The sequence below is a fragment of the Hydra vulgaris genome, chromosome 12 (assembly GCF_038396675.1).
Source record: "Hydra vulgaris chromosome 12, alternate assembly HydraT2T_AEP".
Lineage (NCBI taxonomy): Eukaryota > Metazoa > Cnidaria > Hydrozoa > Anthoathecata > Hydridae > Hydra > Hydra vulgaris.
The window spans coordinates 1,785,001-1,804,737 of NC_088931.1; the positions used below are offsets into that span (position 1 = coordinate 1,785,001).

A 19,737-nucleotide genomic window follows, 5' to 3' on the forward strand; every position below is an offset into this window, starting at 1 on the left:
TATACTATAAATGAGGTTAGCTCATAGATAGGGTTAGGGATCGTAATATATTGCGTGACAACAATATTAAAAATTTCACAGCAGGGATTTGATAATCTAGATACCAAAAACTAATAGTTTGCAATACTGTATAGATTACTTAAGGGGGTACCCCCTCTGATTTTAGATCTAAGCATTTTTACAAAAAATGATTAGTGGTGACGTGCTTCTATTAAATTAAGAATAATGGACTAACTTTTTTTTTGAAATTTCATACTGTTGCCATGGTAACCACTAAATACCCCTAAAATGATCAAAAAATGACTTTACGCCGGCCAAAATACATAGAAGTTGAGTCATTTCCACCTTTCCATATTGAACCATAATGTTGTTATAAGGCAGGTCTATAATATGAGTGGAAAATATTTTTCATAACTTTTTCTCACCATCACTACAGGACGACCGAAGTTTAAGGTCAAACTTCATTTTATTGACCCAAAACTTTTATTTTTTAAATTTAAATAAAATTCATTCCATTCATATCATAGAGTATAATATGGACAACACTTATAATATGGACAAAAAATATCATACCGTTCTCCAAATATATTGGCCGGCGCACAGTGGCTCAAAATCCTTAAAAATTGGCAAAAACGAAAAAAAATAAAGTCTTTAGTTTCTAAATACAAATAACTTTTAATGATGAAAAAAGAAAAATGAAGATTTTTATTATTTTTTCATACATTTCTTTAGTTTTCTTTCATTTATTTCTTAGGATTATTTATTTATTTTTCTTCAGTTTTTTAGCGTATATAGTTTTACTATTTTTTGTTAGTCATTTTTTTTTTTTTTTTAAGTTATTATTTATTTTTAGTTATATATAAATTTTTATACAGTTATATATAATTTGTTTTTATTTTCATTTTAGCCATTTATTATTCTACTGTGTATTATTATTATCTTTTTTAATCCTTAGTTTTTTTATTTTTATTTTTGCCAAAGGTAATATTTTGTTTTGTTTGTAATGTTTGTTGTAACTTTTGTTTTGTTTTGATTTTGGCAGTGTTTTTCTGTTTATATTGTATTTATTTATTTGATTATAATATTTGCAAATATTTTGATTATTATATTAAAACAATTATGATTATATTAACATATTTACTAAATCTTTATAATTTTTTTAGCAATAGTCGTTTTTATATCATCGTTAGTTGTTACGCTTTGTCAGTTTATTACTCTTTGTAACTGTAACTTTGTATGTAAAAACGATTGATGTATGGAAAGTTATACCGATTTATTTAAATTATTATAATTACTTTATCATTATTATTATTATTATTATTATTATTATTATTATTATTATTGTTATTATTATTACTTTTATTAATATTATTATTATTATTACTAAGATTAATTGTATATAAATAAACTATTTTTTGAAGGTATTTACTTGAGATTAGTATTTCAATACTATTTGTAAACAGCCGTGAAAATTTATTTTCAGAATATTTATGATTGATTGATTGATGATTGATTGATTGATGGTAAGGCCAGATGCATAACAATTTTAAACTTTTTTTGAAGCCATTGCAAGGTTATGTATTAATTTGAAGCACTTTATTGATGCTTTTTTTATGACGGAAAAAACGGAAATCTTCGATAAAGTTTAGTAAATCTTCGATAAAGTCAGTTTTAGAATTTTATTTTATGGAGACATAGTAGTTAAAGTGTTAGTATTTTTTATTAATTTATTAAAATTGTGTCAATTCACAATGTAAATGAATGAATTTTTTTTTAAAGATTATTAGGTTTAAGCTATTACTCAGCATGAAGAAAAATATTAGTAAAAATTTTTTTTTTATTAGTAACACATTATTTATGGTACAAGAACAAAAATGTTCCGCATAATTCCAGGCTGATTTTTGTGTTATTGAGTACTGTCAGCAATACACCATTTAATAATAAAATTTACCCGCTCCAAATTGCTCCAATCTAAAATAGAGCTTTTATCATTTACTCGCTAAATATTATATTCAGCGAGTATACGATAAAAGGTATATATATATATATATATATATATATATATATATATATATCCGGGATATATATATATATATATATATATATATATATATATATATATATATATCCGGGATATATATATATATAATAAATATATATATAAAGGTATATATATATATATATATATATATATATATATATATTATATATATATATATATATATATATATATATATTTTTGCCGCATGCTTTCTTTGTGAACAGACATGTTTTTGCTGTGTAAGAATTAATAAAAGAAAATAAATAAAATAAAAAGTTTTCAGTTTTTAGTATTTAATTATTTTTAAAAATCGCAGTTACTATTCAATTTCACTGTTTATACTATTTACATTAGACCAATTACTATGGAAGTTTCTATAAAAAACATCGAAAAACTAATGAAAAGCATGTTAGAGGAATAGAGAAAGTCTATTTTAAAAGAAACAGAAAAACTTCTTAAAGAACAAGAAAGTAACTTTGCAAAAATCACTTGAGCAAATATGAAAATAATAACAGAAAGACTAGAAAAAATTGAAAGCGATTTGAACAACAAAATAAAAATAAAAGGTATGTTAAAAGATATCAGTGAATTAAAAGAGAGTATTGATTTCCAAGAGGAGATTTCAATGAAAAGGATATCAGAAACTAACAAACGCATAGACAAAGTTAAAAAATTATACTATGAAAAAAAACTTCTTGATTCGAATAACGAATCAAATTTTTTAAAAGATATTAAAAAAAAAGTTAGTAGATCTCGAAAACCGATCCCGAAGAAACAATTTGCGAATAAATGGTGTTAAAGAACTACCTGATGAATCTTGGGAAGATAGTACAGAAATTGTTAAAAAATATTTTCTGAAAAACTCCAAATTAATAAAGAAATTATAATCGAAAGAGCGCACAGATCAGGACCAATAAAGTCAGGAAAAGAGCGATCAATTGTTTTAAAACTTTTAAATTTCAACGATAAAAAGTTAATTCTGCTAAACTCAAAAAAACTACGCGGAACAGGTGCGTTTGTTAACGAAGACTTTGCAAAGGAAATAATGGAAAAGCGTAAAAAACTCTGGGATGAAGTGATTGAATTGAGAAAAGAAGGAATTCTCAAGTTCGATTCTATTTTTTGTAGAGATCATAAAAAACAATTTTTTTTTTAAAATTTTTTTTACATACAGTGTTAAGAAAGTTCTTCTAATTTATAACGCAATCAAAATGTCTGTAACAAATAATTTTAAATCGTTTAGTTGTAATTTTTCAGAAATGAGACACGTCGCATCTGATTAAAAATTTGATCCAGATATTAATTATTTCAATGACATTATTACGGTTGTTCTTATTACTATCCTAACAAATAAGAATTTTTTTATAAATATACAAAAAACAATAATTTTGATCAACTAAGAATTCTTCATATAAATATTAGAAGCCTAAACCGCAATTTTGAAAATCTTCTCAATTTGTTACAAGAAACCAACAATTTTTTTAATATAATTTGTTTAACCGAAAGCTGGATAACTGAAAAAGATTTAAATACTACTTCAAATTTTAATCTTCCTTACCTTGATTTAATTTCTCAAGAGAGACTTATCAATAAACGCGGTGGAGGAGTTCTTATTTATATAAAGAAAAATATTGCGCATTATATTAGGAATGATTTAAGTGTTTCTGACGGCGACAAAGAAATTTTAACTATTGAAATTCTAAACAATCTATCACAAAACATTTTACTGAGCTGTTGCTATAGGCCCCAAAATGGTGTGGCTGAGAACATGAGCATGCATTTTGAAGAAAACCTTTTCAAAATAGGCATTCTTGAAAAAAAAAAGAATTTTATTGTAGGGGATTTCAATATGAATTGCTTCCATTACTTTACGGACATTAAAGTTAAAAATTTTTATGATTCTATTTTTGAAATGGGAGCCATTATTTTAATAAATCGCCCTACCAGAGTAACTCCTAAATCGGCTACTCTAATTGATAACATTCTAACAACTGATATTTTTAACAGTGACTTAAATAAAGGTATCTTAAAAACAGACATATCTGACCATTTCCCTATCTTTTTTATCATAAACTTCAACTCTAAAATTATGACCAAAACTAACATAAAAGTTAAATTACGCAACTATAACCAAAAAAATGTTGAGCAATTTAAAACACAATTATCATTACTTCATTGGAAGAACATCGACTTTAGTGATAACGCAAACAAAATTTACGATGATTTTTTTAATACATTTTACTCAGTTTATGATGCCAATTTTCCTTTACATGAAAAATTATTAAATCAAAAAAACATTAATTCTCCCTGGATTACCAAAGGTTTAAAAAAATCATCAAAAGTTAAGCAGAAATTATACATAAAATATCTAAAAAACAAATCATTCGCCAATGAGAAAATATACAAAGACTACAAAAATCTTTTTGAAAAAGTTCGAAAAAACTTAAAAAAACATTACTATTCTAAAATTCTCAATAAAGCCAAAAATACTTGTAAACGCTCCTGGGAAATAATAAAAAAAATTATCGGTAAATCAAAGCCATGCTCAGGTTCCCTGCCACACATGATCAAAGTAGATAACAATAATATAATTAATTCTCAAACAATAGCTCATGAATTTAACAAATTCTTTGTTGAAATTGGCCCTAAACTATCTAAATTAATTCCTAACACTGAAGCATCATTTAAAGATTTTCTAGTACCGATGGATAATTGCATTAACTCGGAAGAGTTATCTAAAGAGTTACTATTTGATGCGTTCGAAAAAGCCTTGGTTCCATCGTAGGCCCTCTTTTGTTCTTAATATATATCAATGACTTGCATAAAGCATCAAATCTTCTAATTATTATGTTTGCTGATGACACAAACTTATTTCTCTCTAACAGTGACATCTACCTACTATTATCCGTTATGAACAAAGACCTTCAAAACATATCTAAATGGTTTAAAAGTAACAAATTAACATTAAATGTAAACAAAACAAAATGGATTTTTTTCCACCCGCTCTCCAAAAAACGTTCTCTACCCCAAAATTTACCAAAATTTTTTATTGACCATAATGAAATAAAAAGAGATTCTGTAACTAAATACCTGGGGGTTTTCATTGACAAGAATATCACATGGAAACATCATATTAACTATGTCTGCTCGAAAGTTTCAAAAAGTATTGGAATTCTATATAAGGCGCGTACTCATTTAGATAAAAATAATTTAACTAAACTTTATTATTCTTTTATTCATAGTTATATAAGTTATGGAATTATTGCCTGGGGTAGTCGTTTATGCGTTAGGCGTTTTTATAGACTTATCTAAAGCCTTTGATACCATCAATCACATCATTCTCATAAAAAAACTGAAACAATATGGTATCACCGGTGAAGTCTTGACATTATTAAAAAACTACTTAAAAAATCGTAAACAATTTGTTTACATTGATGAATCTACCCCTTCAAATGTTTTAGAAATAGCCTGTGGAGTTCCACAGGGTTCCATACTTGGACCACTATTATTTCTTATTTATATAAATGATCTATATAGAGCCTCTAACTTAATGACAATAATGTTTGCGGATGATACCAATCTTTTTCTATCCAACAAAAACATCAATAATTTGTTTCATGATATGAATATTGAACTGAAAAAAATTTCAGACTGGTTCAAATCAAATAAACTTTCGCTAAACATTGAAAAAACCAAATATATTCTCTTTCATCCAGTTTCAAAAAAGCATATTCTAACATGCAAAATGCCTGTGCTTATTCTTGATAACATTCCTATAAAAAGAATCACGTACACAAATTTTTTAGGTATCATTATAAATGAAAATCTTTCGTGGAAGTACCATATCGATAACTTATGCCATAAAATATCCAAAAGTATTGGAATTCTTTATAAATCAAGAAGTATCTTAATGAGACATACTTTAATTAAGTTATATTACTCTTTGATACACTGTCATATTAGTTATGGCAATGTCGCGTGGGGGAGTACGCACAAAAGTAAGTTAAAACCTCTCCATTGTCAACAGAAGCATGTAGCACGTCTTATAAATTTAAAAGATCGTTTTACTCATGCAAAGCCTCTTTTATTTAACATGAACATTCTTAATATTTATGAGGTTAATATTTTCAACGTTCTTTGTTTTATGTTTAAATGTAAAATTAATGTATGTCCAGTTTCTTTTAGTGATTTATATTCATGTAAAGAAAAAAACAAATATATACTCCGAAATAATAATTTTATACGACAACCAAAATGTAAAACAAATATCGGCAAATCCTGCATTCCATTCCGTGGAGCATTTTTATGGAACAAAATAGTCTTGAAAAATTTTGATTTTACTCATGAATGGAGTTATCCAGTATTTTAAAAAAAACTAAAAGAAATAATTTTTAAAATTGATGACATATTTCTTTATTTTTGAATGCTTGGTTTTGATGGCTTCATAAGATAGCTTTATATTTTAGTTTTGAATATATTTGACCACTAACGATATTTATATTTTTGTCAAGTCAAGAGTTTTTATCTTGTAACTTTATTTTATTGTATTTAACGTTCTAGCGGTTCTCGATGACAAGACCTAGTAGTCTTCTGCGAGTCTCCGCGTTCTTTATATTAAAAAAAATATATATATTTTAGTATTTATATCATATATTTTAACGATTTATTTTAACATGTAACACGAGTTTTATTTAGATTGTAATAAAAAGAACAAAAAAAAAAAAAAAAAAAAATCTTAGAATATTTTTAACTTGTCTTATGATATATAATAATTTTGAAATGTATGTTCAATCTTTGTTTTATACATTTTATAAATTTTGTTGCCAATTTGTTTCTATTTATCTAAGTGCTATTTTAATATTTTTATGTTAATTTTTTACGTTCTCTTATTGTAAAAAGGCGTTTTTATAATACTTTACGTACTCTGTTTTGTAAAAGGCTTCTGACGATAAGATCATTTGATCTTCTTTTAGAAGCCTTTGTATTTGAAAAAAATATGTAATTTATATATATTACGTCAAATGTAAACAAAAACTTACGGAAAAAAAAAAAAAAAAATATATATATATGGATTTTCAAAATACTTGTAGCTATTAAGCTCTAATGTAAATGACAACAAGATTGTTAAACTATTGATAACTTTTGTGTGTTATGTTATAGATAATATATAAAACATGAAAAGAATTGATCACAAAAAATTAAAGAGCAAGGTTTCAATAAAGTTAATCTGCTTGAATCTTTGTTTAAAGGAGTTTTAAATGTTTATAACCTTCATGAAGATGACTTCGATAAATCAGAGCTTACCAACTTAAAGAATAAGTTGTCTGTTTTTAAAGCAAAAGTGGGAGCTAAATTAGATAAACATAATAGAAATTATGAGAGATTGATTTTAAAAGAAGATGTTTGGCTGCAGGTAAAGAAACAGAGTTATTTGTTAATAATTTTCTTTATGAATCGTTCTATTTAATTAAGTTTCTATTTAAAGGAGGAGTTTTTCCCCGATCTTGTTAAAAGAATTAACTTTAAAGAAGGTCCAGGTAGAAAAAATAAAGTTTGGGAAAATCTTGGTGAAAGAAGCAAAAAGCAAAAATCTTTACCATATAGGTTATATCCATCAATATTTGGTACTGAGTTATTTTGAAACCATGTTTCAGAGACAGTAATAACATGAAAATGTTCTAAATATTGCAATTAAATCGGCTATTTTATTATCAAGAGATGTCGCATTAGTATAATTACAATTAACGCTATAATTTGTTTTTTTTTTTCATGAAGATTTTTACTTTTGCATTTTAAGTTTGTTGGTGAGAGTGGAAGAAGGGTAGTAATGTTTATGTAGTGGTTTGTATAACTTTTGAGTTTGGCGACTCCGCTGCTTCGTATACCATATCCAAAGGGCGATGGTTTAAATTGATGGTTTAAATCAATATTTACTAAATCGATATTTATTAAACTTCATTCTTAATTGATTTTAATCTTTTTATTAAACCTTTCAGCCTTATTCAAATCTGGGCTTATAAAAACATTTTTATAATTATCTGAATTTTCAATTTTTCTGCTGCTGTAAGTGATATGTTTTTCAAAACATTAGAAGACATAGATTTAATACGTTTGACAAATTTTAGTTTTGCATCAGATGCAATAGTAACTAACATGTTTTGAACCATTTCCTTAACGTCGACTTGCTTATATGCATCTGATCACTTTGCAGATTCTTAAATGCTATTCAGTTATTATAAATAACAGAAGTTAGTAGATGTATTTTCTTTGTGAAAACTTTCTTATGTGTAAGGGCATTCTTTTATTTGCATATTTAGAAAAACGATGGCATTGGATTATTGCAAGAGCTAACGACAGAACGCTTGTCGTAAAGTTATACCTGGAGATTGTATTTTCGTTCAATATTTTCGTTTCTTACAAAAAACTGTTAGGTCGAATTTTTGTTTTTCTTTTTGCAAGATTTTGACTCACTGTAAAATATTTTTTATGAACCAGAAAGCTTTAATTAAAGAATCGTTATGTCTTACACATACATTTTTTTAGATATTCCTTTACTTTCATCACATTCAGTTTTAAAGACAACTTCTCTTTAATGATTTTTACAAAGCATGTAAGACATTGCAACTTCTTTGATTTTAATCGTCATTACCACAACTAATCTTCTTTTATAAAATGGCCTATCGTTGTTGAGTATCAACGTAACGAGATGATTGCATAGCATCGTGGAGATATTACGGGAGAAAACAAACGAACGATACCGCTTTTCGTGAAACCCTAAGTATAAAAATTAGTAAACTGTAGAAGAATACAAAAAGAAATAGAAACGTCATAAAAATACAGAAAATGAAGTGATTTAAAACATATATAAAAAAAAGAAAACTATGAATACAAGAAACAAAGAGTAAAAAAAAGAGAGAGGAGATAAATACAAAAAATCTAAAGTGCCAGCCATAAAATAACCATAAATGTGCATTGCGCATGTATAAGGAACCATTATTTGAATACCAATAATTTTGCAATTTTGTAAGTTAAATTTTGTAATGTTTAAAAATTTGTTTGTGGTTTTCTAAGTTTAAAATTTATTATGTAACAGTAAGTAACGAGTGATATTTAGTAGTACCACTGAGAATTAATGGCGACTCTTCACTATAAACTTTTTAAGATCGCAAACAGCATAGCAATCTTAAATCAGACGCCCTTTTATTTTTGATTAAAACTATTTTATGTTAACGTGGGATTTATATTTTTTTTTTGGGATTATACGTGTTTTTAAATGAAAATTTTTATATTCTAATTAAAGAAATAAATAAAAAATTTTAAAAAGTTTAAAATGCCTGAACTCTTATCTATTGCTCAACAACTTAACAACTGAACAATTCAGCGACTCAACAAATTAACAACTCAACAACTTAACAAACCAACAACTCAACGACTCAACAACTCAGCAACTCAACGACTCAACAACCGAGTGATGAGTTTTTAAAAACTCAAGCTAAATAGTTTCAAGCAAATATCTTAATGACGTATGCGCTAACCTGTAACTTCATTTACTTTATTTATTTACTATTACCTCTTTGAAAGATAAACAAATTTTCTAATATTTCTAATTTTTTAAAGGTTTTTAATACATTGATTTATGAGCACTGATTTTTAAGAAAAAATGTTGTTTCATATATATTTAAAATGTTTTTTTGTTTTTTTTATAACAAACAAAAAAGGAGAGTTTAAAAAAAACTCAAAATTTAAATAAACATTGAAACAGAGGTAGAAATTTATGTCACGATAGATACTTAAGTGCTTAGGTAATCAGTTAAGTATAAAGTATCAGTTAAGTATGCGCACTTAGAGAAAAAGACTCAATAACTAACAGCTCAACAACTTAACAAACCAACAACTCAACGAATCAACAACTCAACAAACTTAACGACTCAACAACTCAGCGACTCAACAACTCAAAAACACTACAAATCAATGACTCAATGATTCAACAACTCATTAAGACAACGTCTTAACAACTCAGCCAATTTTATTAAAGTAAGAATGACTTTTAAATATTCTTTTTATGTGCTCTTATTACATATAATTGGATTGTGCAATTTAAAAAAAGTGCTTACTAAGTTTAAATACTTCTTTACTTTCAAGGAAAATAAAAAGAAACAATTTTGATCTTTTATCAAAAATAAGGAACCCCCATCCCTCCAGGTTTGGAAAAGTGTTTTATTAAAATTTGTCAAAAATAAAAATTGCTATCTAAAACATTTTGAAAATAAAACTACTAATGATTAGAAGTTGGTTGAAAATCAATGAAAAACTTTAAAATCACGTTTTTTTTACTATTTAGGTAATATTACATAAGCCACAATCATGTAAAAATTATTAAATTTTATTTTTTATACATAAGATGAAAGAGTTAAATTTAGGCTCTGCTGAAATTGATCCCATTACTCCTCTAATTTTATTACCCTCCTTTACCTGATCCCCACCACGTCCCTGGTAGTACCGCGCTCAACTTGTTTCTCCGCGCAGAGGCCTTGTTCGTCAAGGTTCGTGTTTCGGAGTTATAGAGTTGAGAGAGGGTTATAACCACTATTAAGTAGCCTCCTCATCTGTAGTGGCCTTATCGGCCTTGAGGAGGTGAAAAAAATAAAAAAATAAATAAAAAAAAAATATGAAAATGCAGCCCACCTGATAAAACTCTGATAATTAATATTAAAATTATTGATAAAAATATTTTCTTACCTTTTCAATAAGATAAAGCAATCTGTCAAGAAGAATAAGCTTTTCAATACTTGGTGCAAGTTGCATTCGTACCTTAGCAACATAAAACATTTTATACAAATTACAAAATTATAACTGATGTAAATTAATAAAAGTTTATACATAAATATATCTAAAGAAAACCAATTAGATTCCATGTTACTGGTGCTTTTTATATAACATTATTCAATCATCATTAACATTATTAAATCATCATTAACATTATTCATTCATCATTGACATTATTCATTCATCATTAACAACATTTTTATATAACATCAACATTTCAAACATTTTCAAAAACTAAAAATTAATTTTATGATAATTTTTTAATTATTCAAAAATATCATAATTTATTAACAAAAAATTTAAAATAATTTAATAATTGGGCATAGAAAAGAATATAATTAAAATTAAGCTGATTGAATGACATATAGGACAAAGTCTGTCTGGAAACAATTTTGAATATATACTATTTCAATTTGGGCTAATTTATAAGATATGAGCCACAATTGCCCCATACTTAATACATATTAAGTAAGGTGATAATCTTAACAACTCTCTTATACTTAATAGCCCCAAATACACTTTGTAATTGGTTGCAAATTCTAACGAAGTGTTCCCATGTCAAGCTAAAAAAATATTTTCAAAGAGTTTAAAAAAGATTTGTAAATTCATTGCATAAATGTTTAAAAGTGATTAAATTGAAGAATAAAAATCACAACGTTAAATAGCAATGTTGTTATTCTAAAAACCTTAGCACATTGAATGAAGTCAGGTTATTTTAAATAGCAATGTAGTTATTCTAAAAACCTTAGCACATTGAATGAAGTCAGGTTTTTTTAAAAAGGAAGTTTTGAGTAAATAAATTAGAAATAGCTGAGCTTTACAATAAAAAAAAAACATTAAAGCAACAAAACAAATAGATGTACCCAGTAGGATGGATTGTGCTTGTAATTGCATGAAAAGCAAAATGTCTTAGTTTACAAAATTAAACATTACACATATATAAATATGAACATATAAAACACTGAACATTTGTCTATGTAGCACATTTCCATAACAGAAATATTTTGGTTAAACCTTGTACGCATCACTCATACTACCTATATAAGTCTATGTGTGAGATCAGAAAATAGACTTTAGGGGACTTGTTGTATCTAAGAACTTCATATGACAGCAGTATTTCTCAGTATCCATGTAGTTTGGAGAACAATGATTGCTAAGAAAATCAGTGCAAATTATGGAATGCTTTCCATAATTTGCACTGATTTTTAATTATGGAATTTGCACTGATTTAAAAATTATGGAATCCTTTCCAAACAGCCAATGGCGTGTTTATCAAGGTGTGCTCGAAAATGTCATCTTATTATTATTAAAATGTTAAGTTATTTTATGTCAAGTGCAACTAATTTAAGTAAATTTAGTAAATAGCAGCATTAAAAAATAGTGCTCATAAAAACAAATACAAATTTGAAAAGCAAATAAAAAGACATTTTAAATTATGCTTATCCAATACACATTTTATATTCATAACAAGGTCTGGTACATGCGAAAACAACATTCATATAGATAATGCACATACAAGGAAACTTGAATCCTAATAATTTAGGAACTTTGTCAGTTTGGATTTGTAATGTTAGAAAATTGGTTCGTGTTTTTTAATTTTAAAATCTATTATGCAATAGTAACGCGTGATACTACTGCTCTACTTACAAAATAAACAACTGGAAAATTTCAATTTGGAGATATTCATTAAAAAAAAATGTATTTATACAACCAGTTAGCTAAACAAAAGGAACTTTTAATTAATTGACTTAAAAATATCCTGACGATTTAATGATTTTTTAAACTTTTTATTCAATTATCATAATCAAGCACATACAGTCTATTTTTTGCTCTGTACTAAAATTATTGATTACGATGTTATCCTTTACTGTCGACTTTGTAAGTAGGGCAAGATTAGACCTTGTTGAGATTTTTTTTTTTTTTTTAACATCTTCGCTTCCAACAAGGCTGTAAGCAGCTACTAGTTAAAGTTGGAAGTTACTGAAAGAGAAAAGATGAAGATTGTAGAGCAAGATAACGATTGACAGACGACTTAAAGGATTGCAAATTATATAAATCAGGAAAGCAAGATGAAGGAAGCAAATTACAAAGAGCTGATGTTCGAGAAAAAAAACTAGACAAATAAGCGTTTTTGGAGCACTTAGGAACAGTCACAGAAAAAAGATGACACTTAATTGAAAGACGAGTAACACCAGAATGAATTTTAGTAGATGGCACAAGAGACGCTAGCTCTTTAGAGCAGTGCCCATTATAGTATTTGTAGAAAAGAGAAAGAGAAGCAACATTATGACAATGTGATAATGGTTGGAGGTTGGCTGCAAGAGCAGGTCCAACTAAGTTTACAATGGGTTTTTGCACCTTGTCTAAAAGAAAAAAGGCATCATTACAAGAACCGCCCCAGATATGGCAACAGTATTCCATACAAGGCCGGATTTGAGATTTATAGAGATAGAGAATAGAATTCGAAGTAAGAAAGTGACAAGCTCGATAAAGAGATTAACTGATTTGATATATGGTTTCCAAGAAAGATTGGAAGTAAAAGTTAATCCTAAAAGATGAAGAGTAGATGACTCATCGAAAGTATATCACCGTTCATAAATATAGAAAGATCTAAATTATTGCGATAACGATTGGCTGAAAAAAATTGAGTTTTATCTGTATTAAAGTTCACCAGCCACTGTGAGCTCTATGCTGTAGCAGAAGTGAGATCCTTTTCAAGCTCAAATGCCCCCTCCAAGCAATCAGAGGGTGTTGGTTTCTTATCACGACAAGAATAAATGGTAGTATCATCAGCAAACAATGCCACCTTAGATGTGAGAATATCTGGAAGATTGTTAATGTAAATTAAAAAGAGTATAAATCCAAGGGTAAAACCTTGAGGAACCCCTGAAGTTACAAAATAAGAAGAAGAGTGCTGTCCATTGTCGAAAACTTTTATACTACGATTGGAAAGGAAGGATTCAATGATCTTAAAGATGTTGCCCGATACACCATAAAAAGAAAGCTTATGGAGAAGACCAGCATGCCAAACTTTATCAAAAGCTTTTGAAATGTCAAGAGCAATGCCCTTAACCTCTCCACCTTCATCTAATGCATGATAAAACCTGTCAGTTATTACTGTTAGCAAATCAGCTGTAGAACGAGAAGATCGAAATCCATATTGATGGTCAGAAAGTAAGTTATTAGATTCAAGATGAGATATTAAGTGTTTGTTAATTAAAGATTTAAAAACCTTGCTTATGATAGGAAGAAGACTTATGGGACGGTAGTTAGACGAATCAGATCGCTCTCCAAAATTTTTGAAGATAGGGATAACAGATGCCGCTTTCCAGCAGGTTGGAAAACAAGATTCTGATAAGCACTTGTTGAATAGTTTTGAGAGTATAGACGACAGCTCCGGAGAACACTTCTGCAAGACAATAACAGGTATGTTGTCCAGGCCACAAGCTGTAGAAGAGTCTAGGCAGGAAATCACTTTAGATGCAGAAGCTGGAGTGATACAAATGTCAAGCAATGGATCAACCTGTTTGTTGGCAATATCAGGTAGAACGCAACTAGTGGAATCAAGAGATGATATTGATGAAAAGATTTTAGCAAACAATTCAGCTTTGTCTTTAGGTGAGGTGACAAAGTCTGAACCATACAAGAGAGGTGGAATTACAGATTTGCCCTTATTATTGATATTATTAAAGATTCTCCAGAAGTCATGCGAGCCTAATTTTTGAGTTGAGATACGAGATTTCATGACCTGAGAATAGTGGGTTTTGGCGTTAGATAAAACCTTTTTACAATTGTTTCTAGCAGTAATAAACAGATGTCTGTTTTCTGGAGAATTGTTTTGCTGATAAATATGGTAACGGTTCCGATTGGCAATCGCAGCAGCACAGTGTGAGAAAAACCATGGAGGAGAGTGAGATATAGCGATATAGAACAAATAGAAGGAGAGCGATATAGAACAAATAGAAAGGCAATAGAGTGAAGTGGTGCTAAACGAAAGCACATGAAAGAATAGTCTGTGGATTCAAATCTAGTTTCACGACAAATGGGTGAATTCTTACGAATGTAAATGCCCAGGCCAAGCATGTGACTATTGAAGTCTTTATGAATTAAAGGAAGATAACCATCAACACTAAGATCACAAGATGAGACAGCAGAACTCAAATTAGTCTCACAAAGAGCAAGTAGGTCTGATGAACTTTGCAAGAGATAAGACTCAACAGAAAAAAAGTTACTTCGAAGACCACGAGTATTAGTGAATGATAGGTTTAGAGAACTTGGTGACGATGATGGTTTTTTGTGTTTTATAATTTTTGGTACTTTAGTCAAAGATGCATTCCATTGCTCACATTTTGTGTATGAAATGTTGATTTGCAGGCGGGTTCAAGAATTTTACAATCAGCAAAAAAATTTTTCTTTTGGAATATTTAAATTATCTTTTAATATCATTTATGCGACGGTTCTTCAATATTAAGTCATAAAATAAAACATTTAACTGCAATTATGAATTTTTCTGTTAAAGAAATAAATTGTTTAAAATATATAGTTTTTAATTAAAAAACAAATTAAAAATATGATTTTGAAAATTAAAAGTTTAAATTTAACTTTTTAAATGTAGAATGTAAAATTCAAAGGAATGTAAAATAGTTTTGCGATATTTAAAGAAATTTTTTTCTTATTATCTGCTAATACTTCATTACGTAAAAAAAGTCTCTCCATTATAGAGATAAAAGTTTCTCCATTATAAATTAAAAGGTGCAAAAAGCAACTAAAAAACTTTTTTGTTTTAAGAAAAAAGTGTTTTTATTTAGAATAATTTTTTTCACAAATGGATCTAAAATTTTTCGTTTCTTATCAATTCAATATAAAGTAAATTTCTTATGATGATATTTCTTATGAAGTTTTATTTATAAACACAAATTATGTTCACAAATATCTTACTGGTAACTGATAAAATTTAACTATAAATTGTTTATAATCTTTATAAAAAAAACATTAAGGCTAAATTTGTAGTAAACCAAACAAAAAAAATTTTTATGATTGTTTAAAAAAATAAATTATATAGAAAATCTTTTTCAAATACCGAACTTAGATTTCATCAGTAGTTTTATTATATTACTTTAAATAAATTTTAACGTGGTTTAAAACTAAATTTAATTACAATGCATTACTTTAAAATATGCAGTGTAACTTTTAACGAAGTAAATATCAAAGTTAAGTTACATTTATTAGGTGTCAAGTTACATCTATTAGCATTAAGCCTTTTCGTTATGCAATGAAATCTCGTAACAAGGCCTGCAGCATATGCATTGTTTATAATTAAGGGTCAGATAGTCCCATGAGTTGAGTCCAAATTTTGTAACAAACTCAGTTTCAGCCAGTTGGGCCAGTATCTGTAGATTTCTGAGTTTGCATAATATGAAAAATCTGTAAGAAATATACCAAAATTACAATTCAAGTTGTGAAAAATATTTATTAGAATAAACATTATTAAAAAAATATTCAATAAAATTCAAATAAAACTTTGAGAACTATCTAGTAGAAACTTTTGACAGAAATATTTTGTTATTGTCTCTCTCATACAAAATTGCAACTCTCGCACAAAATTAAACTTCTCCAGAATTATTACTAAAACTTTATTCCTCCTTAAAGTAATTTAAAAATAGTATTCATTAAAAATTAAATCAGAAACAAAAAAGTTTAATGCCTTTGTCAAAATTTGAAACTATTTTAAGGCATCAGATCACCAAGTTTACTTATTCTGTGGAATTTTTCATAGTTCTAGGCAAAGGCTTTGCAATTCCACTTTTCATAGCATTCACAATCAAAAAATTGCATATATTCTAAATTAGCTAATTTAGAGATGTATTACTAAATACTAGATTTAAAAATATCAACTTTTATATATGTCCCTAATTTTTAACTTTGGTTACCTGAATCAATTCAAATTCTGATAAGAGTATAGTGGTAATCTTGCCCTCTGAAACCCATGACAAATTTTAGAAACTCTGTAAGGTCTTTAATATAACAAAGTAACTACCTTTTTAAGCGTTTTTTGGTGTCAATTGAGTTGCTTTGATCATGGCCATACCACTTAAGTATGGCCTAGTAACTAAGTTTATATATTGATGAAAAATTAATCCAGTCAAAATAATCATTAATTTTTATTTGTGAACAGTTTTATTTGTGAACAGTTTATTCCCTTATTTACATTTTGCACTCATGATATGAAATTGTTGAAATCATAAACTTTACCATTTTCTGAAAATGTTTCTCCACCTGATGATTAAAACTGTCCAAAAATTAGGCTCAAAATATTTTAAGTGCACCTTGTCAGCTGCTATTGGAAGTGTAAACTAAGTATGTTAACAATGCCCAGTTTTTATTTTGCCTAGAAGAGTTAAGCCACAATGTAACATGCTTTGCATCACGTTGTTTCAAAAAGAAAATCTGAAGTGTACTGACAAAGTACATTCCAGGTACAAGACAAAGTCTTCTTTCTTGCAACTCTGAAAGGCCCACATCCCACAGCACAACAGATTTTGCATATTGTCTCTCCCAGTGGAACATTCATGAAAAATTATGATTCTTTGTGTGAAGAGCATTGTCTTGAACATTTCAATTCAAGGGATGACCTTCTGTAGGTCTGCTGAAAAAATAATATGCTCATTTGATACTGCAATAAAGCTTTCACAGTCAGTTTGATGTTGACACCTGCTTTCATCTGCCCTAGTTATGCATTTTTTATACTTTGTACACATCTCACAGTCAGGATTTAAATTATAATTGTTGTGATCAGGTGAATGCTGCTCGAAAGCTTTCATAAAGTTCACACTCCTTATTACCTAGTTTGACAAATGAAATCCCTTTTTTTTAACTTCACCTCAATATACATTATAAGAGCATGCAATGTTTTTATGTCAAAAAACCCTTATGCATAAGCTCAATGCTTACACCCAAAGACAAATAATGCATGCTATTTGGAGTATGTTCTCTTAATAATGTTCTCTTTAATAATGAAAGTTTTAAATTATTGTATGATCTATGTTCTTTTTGCCTGAACCTCAGCAATTTTTTTTAGGCAGAAGTGACAAAGGACCAACTGAATGTAGTGTTTTCTGAATAACGGTATCATCGTTTTTGATGAAGAGTTTTTAAGTAGAAAACTTTACACACCAAGACTTTCTCTCCCTTGTCTGACTGAAAGAAGTAGTGAAAATTTAATTAATGTTTTAAAAATTATCACCAGCTGCTTATGTGCCACAGGTTGGCACTTAGTATTACTGACAATAAAAAAACTTTGTCCATATTAATTTTTTTTTTAATTTTTCACCTCCCCAAGACCAAGACCACTACAGTCATGGTAGCTACTTTTGTGATTACAACCCTCTCTCAACTCTATAACTCTGAAACACGAACCTTAACGAAAAAGGCTGCTGCACGGAGAAACAAGTCAAGCGTGGTACTACCAGGAACATGGTGGGGATCAAACTCAGAACTCCTTGCTTATGAGGCAAGCGCTCTACCACTACACCACTACCGCATTTTAACTTTCAAAATTCAGAATTTATTTTGTTGTTGTTCTTCAACTTCAGATTGTTTACAGCTGGGTAGTGCTTGCACTCTATGTTTTTAATATTTTCATCAACATAAATTTTTTACGAGATTTTGGTGACTGAGTATAATGCTATACTGAGTATAATGCAAGCATCTTTCTTTTTCACCATGTTTCATTAATGTAGCATGCACCAATTTGACTAGATTATCTGTATTGTCTGTTGCCTGGTCGCCATCAAAGACAAGTTTAGAAGAATTGTAGTCAACCAATTTGAATAGATTATTACTACTACCTTGTTGCCACTGAGGATGATTTTCAAGGAGTTATTTGACTAGATTATTTAAGTTGACTGCTGCCTTGCTGCTGGCAAGGAGATTTCTGAGCAATTGTTTAAAATATTGTATAAAATCAAATAAGAAGTAATACTAGCTGATTCAAAATTACTGCAGATTCTGTATATTAAAAGCACTTTCTATATAATAACAATTTCTATTTGACAGAAGTCATTGTTTGCGCTTGCACAAATATACCCTAACTGAATCAAGATTAAAATGAAGCTTAGTAATGAAGTAGTAAAATGTGATACTACTAAACATACTAAAACACAATTGCACTAACAGGTAATTTGTTTATAGTAACAATTCAAATTCAACATTATCATAATTTACAATAAGTTATGAACAAAGTAGCTCTACTGCTGAACTTTTTTTTTTTTTTGTAATTCACCTCCCCAAGGCCGAGAAGGCCACTACAGATGAGGAGGCTACTTGTGGTTATAACCCTCTCTCAACTCTATAACTCCAAAACACAAACCTTGACAAACAAGGCCGCTGCGCAGAGAAACAACTTGAGCGCGGTAGTACCAGGGATGTGGTGGGAATCGAACTCAGAACCTCTCGCTTATGAAGCGAGCACTTTACCACTACACTACTACAACACTACCGCAACTTTATAAACTTCCCAGTATCTTTAACATGGCAACTTTTACAGTGCAATATTGAACCAAAAAATAAGAGGGTCCCATTAAAAGAACAAACCCATATATAATGACAGTATTCCATACAAATATGAATGCATGATTAGGAGGCAACCTCAGCATGTTTTAGGTGTGAATGAAAATGAATACTGTCATTTTGCTATGCACCAATAATATAATATATAAATGATATATGTTAATGAAGTAAGTTCCAGTGTCTAAGTCGTCTATTTTTTGACAACATTGAAATACCTTAACAGTATTGAAAAATAAATAAATTTATATCTATTGTTTTATGAACAAAAAAAAATATCAAACATAAAAGCACAATTTTTTATG

At 28.3% G+C, this 19,737-nt stretch overlaps 1 protein-coding gene and 1 long non-coding RNA gene across 4 annotated transcripts in view; one reads left to right on the forward strand and one right to left on the reverse strand.

The window, feature by feature from the left end:
* Positions 1–1,586: 1,586 nt before the first annotated feature.
* Positions 1,587–3,276, forward strand: LOC136088980 (uncharacterized). Its single transcript, XR_010642680.1, has 2 exons — positions 1,587–1,708; positions 2,396–3,276. It is a non-coding gene; the product is annotated as an uncharacterized LOC136088980 (long non-coding RNA).
* Positions 3,277–8,473: 5,197 nt separating this feature from the next.
* LOC100213627 (probable methyltransferase-like protein 25) overlaps positions 8,474–19,737 on the reverse strand; it is a 36,404-nt gene continuing 25,140 nt past the window's right edge. For 2 of the 3 annotated variants that reach the window (XM_065811205.1, XM_065811203.1), the window contains 2 exons: positions 10,781–10,848; positions 8,565–8,815 (listed from right to left, as the gene is read on the reverse strand). In XM_065811205.1, the coding sequence (XP_065667277.1) occupies positions 8,735–8,815; positions 10,781–10,848 (149 nt within the window). In that variant the 3' untranslated portion in view covers positions 8,565–8,734. Of the gene's footprint in view, positions 8,816–10,780; positions 10,853–19,737 lie in introns of all 3 variants that reach the window. The other variant, XM_065811204.1, reaches the window with a different exon arrangement.